This window comes from Xenopus laevis, chromosome 5L, assembly GCF_017654675.1.
Source record: "Xenopus laevis strain J_2021 chromosome 5L, Xenopus_laevis_v10.1, whole genome shotgun sequence".
Classification (NCBI taxonomy): Eukaryota; Metazoa; Chordata; class Amphibia; order Anura; family Pipidae; genus Xenopus; species Xenopus laevis.
In genome coordinates this window covers 101161100-101178466 of record NC_054379.1, presented here as the reverse complement: position 1 = coordinate 101178466, position 17367 = coordinate 101161100, and the positions used below count along the sequence as shown (strand labels likewise).

General features: G+C 39.1%; 1 protein-coding gene across 3 annotated transcripts; it reads right to left on the bottom strand.

Moving 5' to 3' along the window:
* Window positions 1-1285: 1285 nt before the first annotated feature.
* Window positions 1286-12965, bottom strand: klhl31.L (kelch like family member 31 L homeolog). 3 transcript variants are annotated; one of them, XM_018263460.2, is made up of 3 exons: window positions 12779-12965; window positions 3534-4737; window positions 1286-3134 (listed from the first exon to the last, which is right to left on the bottom strand). In XM_018263460.2, the coding sequence occupies exons 2-3, from the start codon at window positions 4703-4705 to the stop codon at window positions 2402-2404; spliced, it is 1905 nt and encodes a 634-aa protein (XP_018118949.1). In that variant the 5' UTR covers window positions 4706-4737; window positions 12779-12965; the 3' UTR covers window positions 1286-2401. The 3 variants fall into 3 exon arrangements, with proteins under 3 accessions (XP_018118949.1, XP_018118951.1, XP_018118950.1); XM_018263462.2 differs by having other exon boundaries at window positions 3534-4733; XM_018263461.2 differs by lacking the exon at window positions 12779-12965 and adding an exon at window positions 11668-11823.
* Window positions 12966-17367: the final 4402 nt, after the last annotated feature.

The following is a 17367-nucleotide window of genomic DNA, read 5'->3' as shown; positions in this document are numbered from 1 at the left end:
TCATACCCCAACATTGACCTACAGAGACTTACACTGCTGTTAATTGGGCTGCTAGAGCACCAATGGTGATGTTGCCTATACTCATATTTGGCTCCATGTTTAAGATTGGAGCCATGATTGCTTAGCAACACAAGAGTAATTTGCAGCAATAACAAAGTCCACTTATATGATAACCTACATTGTGCTGTCCTGTCAATATTCTTCTTAATTTTTAAACTTGACATTTTTAAGACTTTACCGTGCATTAGTTGTAGCATCTTCCCTATTCAACTGCATGAAGTTCAATTCAATTTAAAGGGAATCTTAGTAGCCTACAGTGACCAACTGAAGCAAATGCACAGCTTGGGCATTCAGTACATTCTATACCTTCCGAACTAACATTCAAGAAAAGAGAAAAAATACTCAGCAATATGGACATCCAAAAGGGGTCATAACAGCTGTTGGTGTCCAACAATAACAAATGGATGGATAGAGTCTGCCTGGATCAACAATGTCCAACCTCATCTGTCAATAAACTACAGATCACAGGATGTCCCTAAAGCTTTAGAGAGCTGCAGAAAATATACACATCTATGACAAAGGGAGGATACCCTTCACATTTATATGGGATGGACTCCGACATAGACACAACATATCTATAGAAACACAGATGGCACTACAACACAATAAATGCAAAGGTATCACGGTGATAACAAAATATGCCACATATATCGTACCCTTTTCTACTCTACCCCAGTGGTTACTAAATGGCAAAATGTAACAATAACTGGAGTGCCTGGTGCCGGTGTAATAATTCAACTACCATATCTGTAGCCAAATAATGTCAATGGTGTTATCACCCCATCCTTAGAGCATCTCAGATGCTATGTACAAAGCATGTTATAAGCATAAGAGAGATTACATGTACACCAGAGATCAACCCAAGAAGAGAAAAATAGAACATAGAATGGGTCAGATCTATGCCAGTAATCTACTGCAGACTCTGGGGTTTATGTAATAAAAGGTGCAAAATTTGCTACAAATCTAGTCACCTATAGCAACCAATCAGAAGTTAGTATATATTGATCAACTGTAGACTGCACCTTGGGGACATTTGTGCTATTTGTTACATATGGGGGAGAGAAGGGTATAGAGCACTCCTGTGTGTATATTACTTTATTGTAGTTGCCTACTCACCACTTTATAGCAATGCCACGTGTTGACATTTTGGACACATTGTGTTGTTTATGGGGCTGTTGTTTCATCAAATAGAAAGATTGCCTTGATAAAAAGGCTGCATTTTACATTGATTCATGCAAATAATGTTTATTTTTTCCTTGAGCAGTTTCCACAAACAGAATGTTAAATACAGGCCTAATGTTATAAAATTGATCCACAGGATTAAATAGCAATAGTTTTTTTCACAGTTCTAAATAGATAAAGATGTTATTGTAATCGCAAATGACTGAGCTCTAAATGAATTGGCCTCCTTGTACAGTCATTGCTGTATTTCTCAAGTACTATTACAGGACTGAATAATTACAGTGTTACTAATAATCAGATATACTTTGTAGTGTGTAGATATTGTTATGCCACTGTCTCATGGAGGTGTGCTGAGGTACTGAGGGTGCATGTTTCTTATAAGAGGCTTTTTATATTGCACTCTAAAGGCCTTTCCTGAGTATACAAATTATTATTAAGAATCAGCTTTAGAGCCCTCTCATGGAAGTATATATGGCTGCATATGTGTATGTATACAGGAAGGGAACCCATTATCTGGAATCTTTGGAACCAAAATCTACTTTTATTTAGTGCTGACCAGCTGGGGAATAGTATTAGAGTAAAAATGTTTCAACTCTTTTGCCCCTCTGCTAGTTTCCTTTTCAGTTTCAAGTTGGAGGTATGGAGAAAAGGAGGAAGACCGCCCACAACCTACTCACAAATCCAGCGAATTCCCAGTTTGGAGCAGAATTTCCTGGATTTGGAAGCAAGATTTTTAAAGCATTCCAGATTGTAGGACACATGGGATAAGGTATCGTATCTGTTGCTTCTTGATTTCAGATAAATATAAAAATATTATGTTCCGATTGGACTAATTATTAATTCACCTAATTAATGTTCATGCCTTTATGTATAGCAAATAACATGCATCATTCACTGCTTTGTGCACAACATACAATATTTGAATGTATTAGCACTTTCTAAAACTTAAGTGGCCACTTTTGCTTTTCATGGGATATTCCTTTAAAAAGATCTCTGGCAGCAGTAAATAATTTAATTCCCCAGTGTGTTTCTTTAATATAATTCCTTTCCTAAGACATTTTTGAAGTAATTTAAATATCACAAACCTCAAAATAATTGGCAGAAGGGGTTGAAGTGTAAAAAAAAAAACCAGTGGCACTAACATTATTTCAGGTGGTATTTATATACTGACTGGTACAGAAGACACTGAACTTGCCCTAGATTCTCGTGTTTTAAAATTGGGCATGTTAATGGAGCAGCATGACACCCCGACTGTTGCTTCAGGTAACTCGTCTTCCTCTGTCCATTCATTGAGATCAGGATTGTAGCTCTGGATGCATTTCTTATATTTCTTTTCCACTTCATTCCAGCCGCCAACTAGATAGATTTTTCCATTGAGAGTTGAAGCGCCAGCTGTACTAACTCCATTTTGAAGAGGAGCAACGTAGCTCCATTGACCTGTGTGGGGATTGTAACACTCTACAGGTAGAACATCAACTCTCTCACCACGACCACCAAGTTGACTGCCACCCATAACATACACCCTGTCACCAAGTGAAACAGAGCAATGCCAACCTCTAGGGGTACTGAGGTTTGCTTTATCTTGCCAGCTATCCATAGATGGGTCATACATACACACAGATCGGGAGTATGCATTATTTATATATCCACCTACGACCAAGATTTTACCATCTATTATGGAGCTGGAATGACAGCACCTAGCTACTTCTAGTGGTGCTTTCATTTGCCACTGATTAGTTGAAGGCACATAGCACTCAACTGATGCCTGACCCCCTTCAGAATTACGGCCTCCAATTGCAAAAATAAGGCCATTAAACACATTAAGACTAAAATGAGTGCGTTTCTGGATCATGTTAGCCAGGTGAATCCATGTGTTGAAACGAGGGTCATATCTAAAAATGGTTGAAGCAAAAAAGAAAACAGTGATAAAACGTATAGCTGCAAATATTTCTATAAGCATGAAAACATGAAATTACTGTACATGCTAAATGTAATACAAAATGCACAGTCCATACACATGACTACCATAGGTCATCTCCTTAAACAAATATGAGTGACCTTCATGGGAAGACCTATCAGATTTTGCATGGCGTGTGTAAATAAAACCTTCATTTGCAGACAGTGTGCGGATAGTGTGGCATCTGATATTCAGAACGAATGGCTATAAAAGTTAAATGCATTTTTGGTGGAACATATAACAGCCTAAAATGTTTTAATTGTTTCATTGCTAAAGCACAATTTACTTAGTATACTATACTATATTTAAAAATCAAGTTATAGTTTTGATTTACCTGCAAAAATTGCTGACAGCATGTTTGGCTTGGTTTCGGGCATCATTCTGGTCTTCACCACCAGCAATGTACAGAAATCCATCCATTACAGTGACACATTGATTGAAACTCTTAGCTGGAAGTTCTGCCAGTCTTTTCCATCCACCTTCAGGATCTCGGTATAGAATTTCCCTGCTTAGGGACTTTTCTGCTAGAGCTGGGCGACCCCCCACAGTAACCAAGACCCTGGAACCACCACGTATTTTTGTTCTTCTAGACTGCAAAGTGTTCTGATGAAATGGAAGTAGATGATAATTCATGGCTTCTACCAATAGCCTGTGGCAATCTGTATCTTGCATCATACGAGGCACTGACTGAACATAGTTGACAAGGTCTTGGGCTGAGATGGTACCAAAGCGGATATTGCTAATGAGACCAGAGGCATATTTTATTCTCTTTTCATCAAAGTCAAGCCATTTCATTGCAATTTGGAACGCCACAATTTCAGAAGGAAGTTGTAAATAGTCATCTATTAGAAATTCATTGATTTGATCAAAGGTTAATTTCAAAAACTGGTCTGTTTCAGAAAACTCAATGAAGTTGTCTCTGATAAATTTCTGTGCTGCTTCTTTTGTACTTTTGAGTCCATAGGTTTCTGCAATATTAGCAACATACATGCAGTTTTCGACATTCATTTCTTGCATTAGAAAATCACAGCACATGTTTACAAGGGCATTTATCTGCAGGTAACTTGCTGAAGATATGGTGCTGCCTATAGTATATAAAGAAAGGGTAATCTTTCCAGTGTATGCATATGTTATTACAGTGGCTAAGCCTAGTGGAGAGATATCATTCAGATCAACTCTCTGAGTTGAGGAATCCTTTTTGAGGATGTTATAGAAGTATTCACTGCAGGAGGCCATAACAACTTTATGAACCATAAAAGATTTTGTTTTGGTACCAATGGTTAGATCACAAAGGAAACTGTCCTGCCTCATTCTGCTCATCCCTTCCATAAGGGAAGTGCCATAGGAAGAATCGGTAACTTCTGTTGAAATGTAACTGAAGCCATTCCCACCATCAATTAGACCACTCAAACCATTGAGTTTGCTTAGAGGGCTGTCCTCTACAATGATGGTCATCTCATTGATGTCTGCCTTATTCTTCTTAGCATTCTTCTTCTTTGGTGCCATGACTGCAATGAGGAATCACAGCCAAGACCTTTCTGAAAAAAATAACAAATACAGTTAAAACATTTAAGTCCTAGTTTTAGCCACGAACATTGACATATATGACACATATGTAAGATGTTGCTTTCACAATTTTTACTGCACCAGACCTTGCAGAAAGTTAAAGGAACAATAACACCAAATAATGAAAGTGTATCAAAGTAATTAAAATATAATGTACTTTTGTGCTGCACTGGTAAAACTGGTGTGTTTGCTTGGGGACAGCCATTCAAAGCTGTAAAATGAGAAAAGGCACAGGATACACAGCAGATAACAGATAAGCTCTGTAGTATACAATGGAATTCTTCAGAATGTATCTGTTATCTACTGTGTATCCTGTGCTTTAATGGCTGCCCCCATGGCTACACAGCATCTTCTTTATATAACCATAGTAGTGTATCTGAAGAAAACACAGCAGTTGTTCCAAAACAGGGCAACACTACATTATATTGTCTTTCCTTTAAAACACTTGACACCCTTGTCTGTGTTTGTCATCATTTTTTTTATTAAAGTAGTTACAGTTCTAAGATAGCCTAGTAAAGTCTGGAATACTGCAAATCTTGACCTCCTGACAAAAAAATCCCCTTTGTTATGCTGTAGTCTTTATTAGCATCTATACCAGTAGCAATACAAATGACAGTTTGGAACAGCTTTGTTTCCATATGCTTACATAATCAGGTTGTTATTGGCTGACCATATATGTAGATTCTGAAGGTTGAAGAAGGGATCAGGCAATCTGTGGGTTCTGGAAAATGCCAGAGGGGCTGCTATAAGGTGCCATAGAAAGTCAGTATTTAGTGGGCTGGTGGGGGCTGTTTGGGCCTCTGTGTGGGCTGATTGGGCCTCTGTGCACCTGAAATGCCAAGGCCTATTTTAATTCTCAGTCCGGACCTGGAAGGGATACATAGTTGAAACATTGTTTAATGATCTGGAGTCCCTGGATGTGAATGACCCAGAGACTTCCATGAATACATGGTAAAAGGTGCCCACAATGTGAACAAACTAAGGTTTAAGAAAGCTGAAGTGAGATAATATCCTAATTCTGAATGAATTTCTAATAAATGTATATGTATCCTAATGTTGATCTCATATCCTCTTCCAGTATATATCCTTTATTTGTTTTGTGTTTTAGGTATAATGTTATGGAATAAGAATGCACTTTATTCTTAACAGTCTTCTTAGTAGGTAATTCCTTAAAGATACACCAATCCTTTTTCTACAGCTAACCTAAAATAATCCTGTCTACAAACTAATTTGGTCAGCGCTGCCACATAATTTTTAAGCATTTGGAAGTAGTAATAAATATGTTACTATATGAAGTAAAAAGTTTGTCATAAATGGAAAATGGAAAGGTCAGTCATTGGATATCTTCAACAGCTTGTTTCACCAGGTCTCACATTACTTACTATATTTAAATCAATGTCAGATGCAGCATATACTCTGAAGCCATTAACAGCTGACATCTGCTATTCCAAACCAGTACAGTACATGTTGGACTCATAAGTGTGTGTGTGTGTGTATATATACAGTATATATATTATATTATGTATATATAAATATATAACAACTGCAAGATGGTCTGCACTCTCAGGACTTAAAAAAAGTAAAGAAATTTATTGTATGGGACTATTGTAGTCCCATACAATAAATATCTTTACTTTTTATAAGTCCTGAGAGTGCAGACCTTCTTGCAGTTGTTACAGACAATTTATTGGCATACACACACACACACACATATATCCATGGATATCCTGCAAATTATGTCCTTATAATCGGAGGTTCACTCACTGAAACTTGTGTATTATAATAAATAAAGTACTCCGAGTTGACATTCCATGATCTGTATAAAACCACTTTTTTATTTTACAATAGGGGGGTACGTTGTTCGCTAAATAAACGGGACTTAGTAATGCCATCCGTTATAATTAGTGCTTAGTGATGTAATGTCTGTCACATGACTCATTGAAACTTATATTATGATAATTGATGTACTCCTGAAGAAAATATTAGTATTTTAAAGTCACATATTGACACAGTATGCTTATCAAATTTTACTGACCCTGCCTTGCAACCATTATATCATTTTAATGATACCACCAGAAATATTTCTAACATTGAACCTTACCCTAACAAGACCCATTATTTGCAGGGTCACCAAACTGTCTCTGTTCCAGTCCATTGCAAATATGTCAACATAGATATTGATGTTTTCATACAAATTACTAATAAGACAAACCCATACTCTTACTAGCTGTGCACATTCTTCATAGTTTATCTTGAATTTTCACTTCCTAGTACATCTATCGTCTTGTCTCCGAATGTCTCTGTCAATGAGTTGTACCTTGCTCAGACTGATTATCCCCTCACTAAACATATATTTCTTCAGTGAAGCACCTTAAATAGCTTGTCAGTAAATAAGTTCCAATACCACTAATCTTATGTTGAACATACATACTCAGATATGTAGACGTTCCTATTATTTATAGTTATACACCAACAGATTTTAGTTGGATAAGGGTTTTGGAGTCATACTCTGTGAGAAATAACCTACTAGTGACCAAAACTGCAGCATATACAAGTTAAACTGGCCATAGACGTGCAGATTCTAGCCTTATGTCGGATAAACGATTGTCTGTGCCAATCTTCCAACCTGCAATTAACCATTCAGATTAAAATAAAGTAGTAAAGAGAACAAATAACACAATGCTTTGTTTCGTACAATGGTATCTTTGCGTCTATGGCCAGCTTTAGTGATCTATTGTGCTCCATTTAAAACAACGTGAACTAACAGAGTTCAGAATGTTCAGTAAACTTGATGGCCACCGATTTCAAGTGCCATGGAGACACATGATGGACAACATTTGGAGGAGTGGAGATAACATCAAACAGGGGCCTAATTATTATTACCACTATCTAGGAAATTAAAAGCAAATTAAGGGCAGTCAACTGCCTGAAAAGATCTAAATGCATAATACAGTTACCAGTTTTAATTCATAAACAAAAGCTCAGTGATTCACATAGTTCATTTCAGCAACTCATTCTTTTTATGTCTGTCAAGCTCTGGGCTTAAATGACTCTAAAAGGCTAAGATGTAGGCTTTAGGGATGCACCGAATCCACTATTCTGGATTCGGCCGAACCCCCGAATCCTTTGAGAGAGATTCAGCCGAATACCAAACCGAATCCGAACCCTAATTTGCATACGCAAATTAGGGGTGGGAAGGGGAAAACATTTTTTACTTCCTTGTTTTGTGACAAAAAGTCTCGTGATTTTCCTCCCTGCCCCTAATTTACATATGCAAATTAGGATTCGGATTCTAATCCTAATCCTGCTGAAAAAGGCCGAATCCCGAACCGAATCCTGGATTCGGTGCATACCTAGTAGGCTTATCATGTTTAAAGAAATAGTGAATGAGTCAAAAAATATATAACTTCCTAATGACTTCATCAGTGTTTGGTTAGGGATATAAAGTATCTCAGCCCAATTGTTGAGTAGTATAATCTAAAGCACAAATTTAACCCAGCCTATAAAAAACCTGACTTTGAATGCTGAACTAAACAAAATTCTAGTCGTCTTCCTTAACAGCAGATAAAAACATAATCATTTGCCAGAATTCTGCCAATTTTGCACTTTTCCAGACAGAAATATGAAACATTCCCTTATGGCCACCTGAGTAATTTATGGCGTCACTTTTTCTGGTGTAGTTACTTTAGTGAATAGTAAGTATTGTGGATTTCTGTATGTGGGTAGTTGGCAGGACACAGGAGTTTTAGTCTCCCATGTGCAGATTTGTTAGTTACAGTAGGCCTGCACCCTTAGCAGGCTATTCATTTCACTTTAGGTAAGCTATGTCACAGGTAAACAGGATTATAAAAGAACATTAACACTATGGACTAAACTTAGCACTATTTTTCATATTTATAATCAACTATTTTGTTAATCAAAGCTAATGGCATTTTGTTTGCCTTATATCAGTGATTAGTACTACAAAAATGCTGTGACTTATTCCAGTGCTAATTGTGTGTGACAGACAACACATGGCAGAGTATGGAAGATGGCAGAGTTTCGAATACTGCCACAAGCTGTGGAAATCAGATGTGCCTTACACACAGAAGGCTGGGACTAGGGGTAGGAAGATGAGGCACATGCCTGGGGTGTTGTGTAGGCACTAAACACATACTTCTACTTTCTGTGTACCCCTAGTTCAGGCCCTAACTCCCCACACCACTGCCTGCCACCGTGCACATTCCCCTCAAATGTCATCAATACACATGTGTGAGCTCGTTCTCAAGTTGTGGAGGGGAGTGAGGTGGCTGTAAATGTTGCCTAGGGCACCCAGATGCCTTGGCCTAGCTCTGTTTAGACATAAAAGTCTGAAAGATGCTCTGGTGGACACAGGCTGCAATGAGGCCCTGTACTTTCTGCCTGTCCTATGCAGCTTTTGGTGAAGAGAGCACCAAGACTTCACACACAAGTGCTTTTTACATGAGCAACCCTTACTGCTCTTGCACTTCTGTTCAGGTCTTAGTAAAATACCTCAGAATTAAAGTGTTCTGGTAATATTGTGCAACAAGGCCATTGCTTTGATTTACCATAAAATGAATTGACTTGAGGCAGCAACTGCTGTTTCTCAGAACCACTGCCCAATGGGTTTTTCTCAGATCATCTAATCACATCACAAAAGTGGGATATAGTCATACAATAAATAAAATAATGTGACTAATGAAAACAATCTTTGCTGCTAACAGGGAATCTTTGCCCTCTGACACAACATGACTGTCTGGTCTGGGCCACATGCAAAATGCAACATCTTCATCTGGGCCAATTGCAGCATTGCAGCATCTTCACCCGACAAGCTAAAATCAGATAGGATTTTAATTATCATTTCAATACACTGATGTACAAATACAATAACAATTTATCAGTTTTTGCTGATATTTTCCTTCCTTTACTTGCTGACATGTAGGATGAAGTATTGCAGCAGCTTACAAAGTCATGTATTATCATAACATGTTGATCAAAGTTATGTGGGACAGATGAATCCATCCCATGACAGATTGCCATAAGGTTCATCCTTTAAACTTCTAAACCTACTTTGGTATCCCATACAAATGGGCCAAATGATAACTATGCATTACCCACTGCCTGCTATCCTTTTTGTTTCATGTAAAATGTGCCATAATGATGATTGTACACATGCATTATTATACCAAATGTTCTAATCTATTATTGATCCATATAGTTTTTAAGATTAATAAAACAGGGATATAGGTGTCTGAGAAAATAAGGGTACATAATATCTGAACTGCTTTGTGAAAAGGCAATTACTTGGTAAAGCCAAGCAAGAAGAAAACCTTCTTTCATAATACTTTGGCCTTAGGAGGTCTTTGACTGTGTGTAGCATGGCAACCCTCACTTGTACAGAATACATAAACCTGGAAAACAAATTGGGCTCCCCACAGATTGCCCTATGCTAATGTTTTTACTTCAGAGTTAAAGAATACAATGGAAGTACATAACAGCCTTCACGTACTATCAAACATTTGTGCTTTTATAACATCATTGCATTTAGTATAGCAGTAAGGCTTAAACTAAGGATTGGAGTTAACAACAGCAGGGGATATGAGTTTATACCTGTGTTTGGGTGAAAACACCAGCATGGGCAGTTTCCACATATTCCTTCTTTTTAGAAGAAGAAATGTAGGTAGAAATCAGAGACAAAGTCAAAGCAGAATAAATCAGCATGTAGAACTTGCAACCCTTTCAACTTCCTTGCTTTTGGAAATGCCTGCCTCCCAATGATTTGTCCTCAAACCACTAAATTATAATATATGGAAACTCTTAAATAAAGTAATGCTTTACATCCTTAGGGGCAAATTCACTAAGATGCGAAGTTGCGCCAGGCGCAACTTCGCCGCACTTCGCCAGGCGTAGTTTCGCCAGCGCTCCGCAAATTCACTAAAATCCGAAGTTGCGCTCAGGGGTAGCGTAATAAGAGCTGGGTCTGTTTTAGGAGGAGATTAATAAAATCTAAGGGGTGCTGTAAAAATTAAGATTGAGTGGTGCTGTAGGAGGAGAAATTAGGCCTTTGGGTTGCTAAGAAGGAGAATCATGAAGGCCTTGGGGTGCTGCAGAAGGCAAAACATATAGACTTTGGGATAGTGTGGATGAAAAATAATAATGATTTATGTTTTTTTGGAAGGGGAATATTGCACGGATGTTTATGATCCAGAATTAGGATGTAGAATTATGGGTGCTAAGGAAGAGAAAATGTAGAATTATGGGTGCTTAGTAGGAGAAAATGTAGAAATATGGGTGGTTAGGAGAAAATGTAGAGTTATGCGTGCTTAGGAGGAGAATAATAAAGAACTAAACAAAATTAAGTGCTGCTGGGTCCTGTAGAGTAAGAATAATTCAGGCTATGGAGTGCTTAGCACAATAATTATTTACAGGGTATTTAAGAGCAGAATTATGCAGACTTAGAGGTGCGGAAGAAAGAGAATTTTGTATGCTTAAAGGTGCATATGCGTACTTATGAGCAGAATAAAGTAGACCTCCATTCCACAGTATATGATGAAAATCTGAGAAGTTGTATATATCTCCACAAATAAATATTCACCCTTCTCCACCAAGGAATATTTTTTTACATTTGCAAACTAATATGAATTAAAATACGACACTGATAGATGTATTGCCTTGGTGACCCCCATGCAAATAACGTGGTTATCAGAAATATTTAGCCTACAACTTGCAGTATTTGCACTCCATAATTCAAGGTATTACTCTAAATAGCTAAACTTGTTAATTAGATGATACCGCTTAACCTGAAATCCTTCCAGGTGTGAGTAGGAGAACATTTACATGTTTTTGCTTAGAAAAATAAGCAAAAACATCAGTTGAATTGTTAAAAACATGCAAAAGAATACCTGTATATTGTCAGTTTTAAAACAGAATGTTGCTCTTTAGGATCTGCTTCTGCAACAACCAGTGCCTACAAGGAAGACGTGTGAGAGGCCCACTTGTGCTAAAGCTATCAACTTCACTAGAGCAAAACCAGGAATCAGCTGTTCAATGCTTGTCTGCCCAGCCTCCCCAGCTCTACCCCAACCATCTCCCCCCCCCCCCATTTCACATTCCAGAGGCTGCATCTGTTACAAGGAATCACAGTCAGGTCCACAAATAGAAACACAAAGTGCTGCTCACAGGGAGAACATCCAAAGATAGTGGTCATCTTAGTGCCCTCAGCTGGGACACATTCCACTGAATCCTCTTGAGTTTATTATCCATATACAAGTATGGTCCCTATCAATTTTTTTGTGGATGCCAGTAAAAAGAGTTAAATTCTTACTCTCCCTAATACATCACGTATGTGCTAGAAAACAATTAAAATCCTTCTGTCAACCCTTTTTGTGCTACACTTGATATCATGGCATGAACTGAATTTGAGATAGGTGAGAATACACATGGCATTTTACATATAGCAGGGAATTGAGTTCAGAGCAGCTGGTTGATGGGTTTAAAATAGATATGATTTATTGAAATATTTCTCCTTGCACTCAGACTGAACACGTGAATTAAACCTTTTTTAGACTCTAAGTAAAATAAGCTTTAGTGCATAGATATCCATATGCATATTACTTTATGTAGGATGATATATATATTTGTCTTTAGATATTTGTATTCCAGACTCCAATTTTAATAGATTTTTTATTTTACAGACTAAAAAAGGATGTATTTTTTATTTTGTTTCCTACAGCCATGGCAGTAGTTGGCAAACTGTTTAACTATAGCAAGCACCCAGAATCCAAGGGAAGATGCCTAATAGCTTTGTTTATGTATAATGATTCATATTTATGCTTGAAGGCAGTAATACCTGAATAGAAAATGCTGCATGTATTAACAAGAAATTAATGAAATTATCAATAACTCATTTGTTTCTAGTCTGAGACCAAACTGCCAGTAATTTCATTAAGGAACTCTGCCCCAAAGTGGCAATTTCATTTTGTAAAACCAGTTTAAGGGGCTTATTTATCTTACCCTTTGATGTCAGTTACTGTCCCAGTCTGTAGGCTTGATGCACAGGAGCAGAACTACTTCCAAATGTAGTCAAATATTCAAACGATATAAAACACCAGAGCTACAGTCACTTCTCAGCGCCAGTCACTACAGCTCACTTCCTCAAGCCTTCCCTTTCACATTACAAAGAGACCAACGTTTGGGTGAACTGAACTTTATGTGTGACTCCACCTTTTGCTCCTTCAACACCACCTCCTGGGAGGTGCCATTGCTATTGCTTTGTATCTTTTTATAATCAGGCTAAGACATTGTGTTTGTATGGTATTATAAAGAGAAAGCAGTGATATTTTTATGCAAATACTTTGTGATGTTGCTAAAAAGAAATCATCATAACGATCAAATTGTCCAGTTACATTTTCGGTCTGAGCTGTCAAAATCAGGACTGTCTCGTGAAAAAACGGGAGATTTGGGAAGTATGCATGAAGACTGAGGCACAAAGAGGGCCTAAAACAGGTATGTCATTGGAAACAAGTCTTGGTGCAGGAGAACAGAGGACACATGGTTAAGCTGTGTCTGTTATCAGTAGTATATAACTAGTATAACAATGGATTACAAGACAACAGAGAAAGCACAGTGGGGTAGACCTATATGTACATGACACTGGCGTAACTACCTATACAGCAGACCCCACGGCCTGGGTCGCATGGTCTGCTGCATCATAGTCCCGTCCACTACTTGTCTTTTATCTTTAAAATAGTGTTGCAGTGCTGGCCTAGAAGGTGCGGCGCGAAAAGGTGAGGAGGCGGGTCAGGGGAAGAAGACTGGGCCCCCATAGTAGATTTTTTGGCAGGGGGCCCAATGCTGCCAAGTTACGCCACTGGTAGATGAAGTAACGATGCAGTTGAATTTGATGCTGATGTACACGGAAATAATTTGGCTCTAGTAAATGCAGTATGATATAAAATGATGGTGCAGAGTAGTTTAGTTTTGCTGATTTAAGATTACAACAAACTGCAAGTCCTAGTTCCATACTTTTTCTGAGTCAGCTTGTTCTCTTCAGCGGGAAGATCATAAAATAATAAACAAACAAACATGGCTTTTAGCTATGGAACACGAGTATGTCATCAAAAGCACCAGTCTATAGCTCTCTGGAGCCTTTATCCCAGCCAGGGACTGAGTTGCTTACTCATTGCAGTGCAGACAAACAAAGTTATGGAAAGAGAGAACGTGCCTATTTGTTTTATATACAGTAAGACTGATTTAATGGGATATTCTTAATATAACTCATGACAATTTTACATTTAGTAAATTTTGCCTGGGCAAAGCACACCTATGTCTTTAGATTTAATTAAAGAAGAGTTTTGTGCAGCAAAAGCCACTGACCACATATTAGTAACGTTATGCACCTATACCAATAGGTGTACTAAAAAACATCTCCTATATAATGGAACTACTAACACCCTTTACTAGCTATAGGGGGAATTTACAATTCCCCTGGGCAGAACTGCAAGAGCACATGCCTTAGTGCTTATTCAGACATTAGTTCTGCCTATGGAAATGGCTGAGCTGACTGTAAGGACTAGGCACTGTTGTAGTCTGTGGCCCTCCCACTCCCTTACTTGCGTGACTGAATGAAGACCAAGATTAGGGGGAGGAATACACATAGGGGCAAATTCATAGGAAGCATAATAAAGACCAAAGAGATCCTCTTATGTCCTAGACATGAACCCACCCTAAAGCATATGTGGCATGCCCCTCAAATGGTAAAAAAGTTAAAAAATATTTTTTTAATAGTTACAGCTTTTAAAGACACCCCGCTTTTAAAATTATGACTTTTCGGCATACAGGATATGATGTCACTGACATAAGATTGAGGAGGAGTAGCTTCATCTTATCAGTTCGCTGGCGAAGGAAACTCTGGCGAAAGAGGTAATGTTCTGTAAAATTTGCCTGCTGATAGGGTGTGAAACTGCGCTAGCGATGTTCTCTTTTGCTAGCGAGCTGTCCTCTATGCCTGTTAGTAAATTGGCGATGTCCCCGCAGATGGTATGTCTGGCGAATTTTCACTAGCGACAGCCACTTCACCCTTACATCTGCCCCATAGTGTTGTATTCAAGGTGGGAAGCTGCAGGTCTCCAAAAATGACCCCATATATTAATCTGTCATGGCACAATGCAGTATACAAAAAAATGTTAATAATTGGGCATTCAAGGGTCTTCATATTTATTTAGTCAACAGTTTAGCAGTCACAAAAACCTTTTAAGGGCAGTTATTCAAATATCTACTGTATTGTATGATACCTGGGATCTGCTGCCCATAGTTCTGTGCTGTGTGCAGTGACAGGCAGATGCCACTATTGCCACTATTAACAGACATGGAGTATAGGGCATTATCACAATTGTCTCTGTCATTATTGCACCTGCAGAGAAAACACTTGCTCTGACATTACCCCAACCTGGATCCCCAGGCCAGTGCTCCCCTTCTCTATAAAATCATATAAGCCTAGGGCACTTTCTATTCCAGGGATTCCTTGAACTGCCCTGGGCCAGCAAATTGATCAGGGCTCAGTGAAGAGACCAGCAAAGCCGAGGCCCAAGTTCTCTGTAAGTGACTAGTAAATGGCATGGTAGATTTTAGTCATAAACAAAGAATGTCCAGGTTGGGCTATTTGAACGGAAAAATAACATATATGAATATGAGAATGTGCATAAGTTTGCATTTCACAAGGTAACATTCTTTATTTGATGTAAATCGCCGGCGGGGTGGCAATCGGAGCACTTCGTTTTCCCCTTAGTTGCCTCGTGGCTAATCTCCCTGAATCTGTCCGCGTGTCTCTGCCCTTAAGGTATGAAGATTCGGAAAACCCCAGGTCCTGAGCATTCTGGATAACAGGTCCCAGATAGAATTGTATGTGGTTAAAGATTTACCTCTTAAAGGACACTACTGCTGACATAGGCATTTCACTGTTTTCAAAGATGCTCCCATTTGCTGACTTTTCTGATAGACTTGACCTTATGCCTGACTGACCTTGCCTTTTGCCATTATCAGTTTGTTACAGAATAAAGAATCATAAAAGTCCTCATGGCAGCAAAGAATGCGTCTTATCCCCTCACTTTGCCTTTGAAAATTATAAGAGATTATCGAACTGGGAAGTGGTGTGACTAGTTGTTATTGGGCCAAACAGCAAGCCCCAAACATCCCCCCGGTCACCAGGATCTACTCTCACAAGAACTGGAGACATTAGAGGTAATACAGGCTTATGGTGCAAGTAAGATTGGTTTTATGAGTATTATCCCAGACTGGGGCCCACTGGGAGATTCTCTGGCAGGCCAGTACAATCCTTTTTAGAAGGGAGCATGTATTTTTATTTTAATCCTCCACAGTGTCAAACAATGATCCTAATGGTCAGCTTCCATCTGGCCCTGTTCTTGAATCTGGCAATTCAGTAGCCATAGGGCAAGCAGAAGAGAAACCTGCTCCTGGACTTATACTGTAACTGAAACAGTGTATTGCTCTGAAACACTTCCAGTGCAGGTTCCATACATAGCAACTTGCATGAATTTCCTCAGAAGTCACATAAGTAATGTAAGTAGAGTCACATGGGTGGGTGCAAGATTTACACCCCCTAGATGGGCTCACCCCACCATCCAGACGCACACCTGTGTGCATGTTTTCACCTTCCATCCTAGTGCATTTACACCCAGGGCGGATTTACATAGTGGGTGCCCCTAGGCCCACTGCCGTTCATTACCCCTGTCATCATCTGGACTGGAGCAATGGGGATTGCCGCACTGGAAATTTAAAAATGATTGTATCTCCAGCGCATCCCCAGTGTTTCAGAACCAATGCGGGTATGGTTGGGCAGCTTGCCGCCCCCCTAAAATCCTGCCGCCCTAGGCCTGGGCCTAGGTGGCCTTTCCACAACTCCAGGCCTGTTTGCACCACCAGCAGTAGCACTACTGTTCATGATGTAATGTAGGCCCGGACTGGCAATCTGTATGTTCTGGCAAATGCTGGAGGGGCTGCTGTAAGTTGCCATAGACAGTCACTGTGGAGTGGGCTGGTGGGGGACTGGTTGGGCCTCTGTGGACTTGAAATGCCAGGGCCTGTTTTGACTCCCAGTCCAGACCTGATGTAACAAGACTGTAAAAGTGTGCAGATATCCTTATCTTGGGTGCCAAAACTCATCACCAGGTTCTTGGTAAAGCATTCATTGCAAGTCCATGATGACACAGAAATCTGTTAATTCTGGCCAAAACCACAGGGGCTGCTGTAAATTGAGTTGGTGGTGGGTTGTTTGGGCCTCTTTTTTTTAGGGCCTATTCTCAATCTGTCAGGTGGCCTGCCTGAGAATAATAATATAAATGTTTTCTACAGTTGACTAGTATCCAGCAGTAGGCCAAAATCACAACGGCATCAGCTTTATAAGATGAGTGACATCCATACTTAATTGTGGTGGAAACACATTGTGCCCTTGATAGAAGTCCTTGATTATATGAAATATATGTTATTTACATAGTGATTCTTTTTTACAGCGGTATCTCGTGTGGTACCCCTCATGACTGTGCATAGAAAACATAAGGCAAGACAGTTTATGCACCGCATGGGCG

Coding starts and splice junctions, on each gene's coding strand:
- klhl31.L (XM_018263460.2), bottom strand. CDS start 4,705: ATGGCACCAAAGAAGAAGAATGCTAAGAAGAATAAGGCAGACATCAAT. Junction 3,135..3,533: donor GCTGTCAGCAATTTTTGCAG/GTAAATCAAAAC, acceptor AACCATTTTTAG/ATATGACCCTCGTTTCAACA.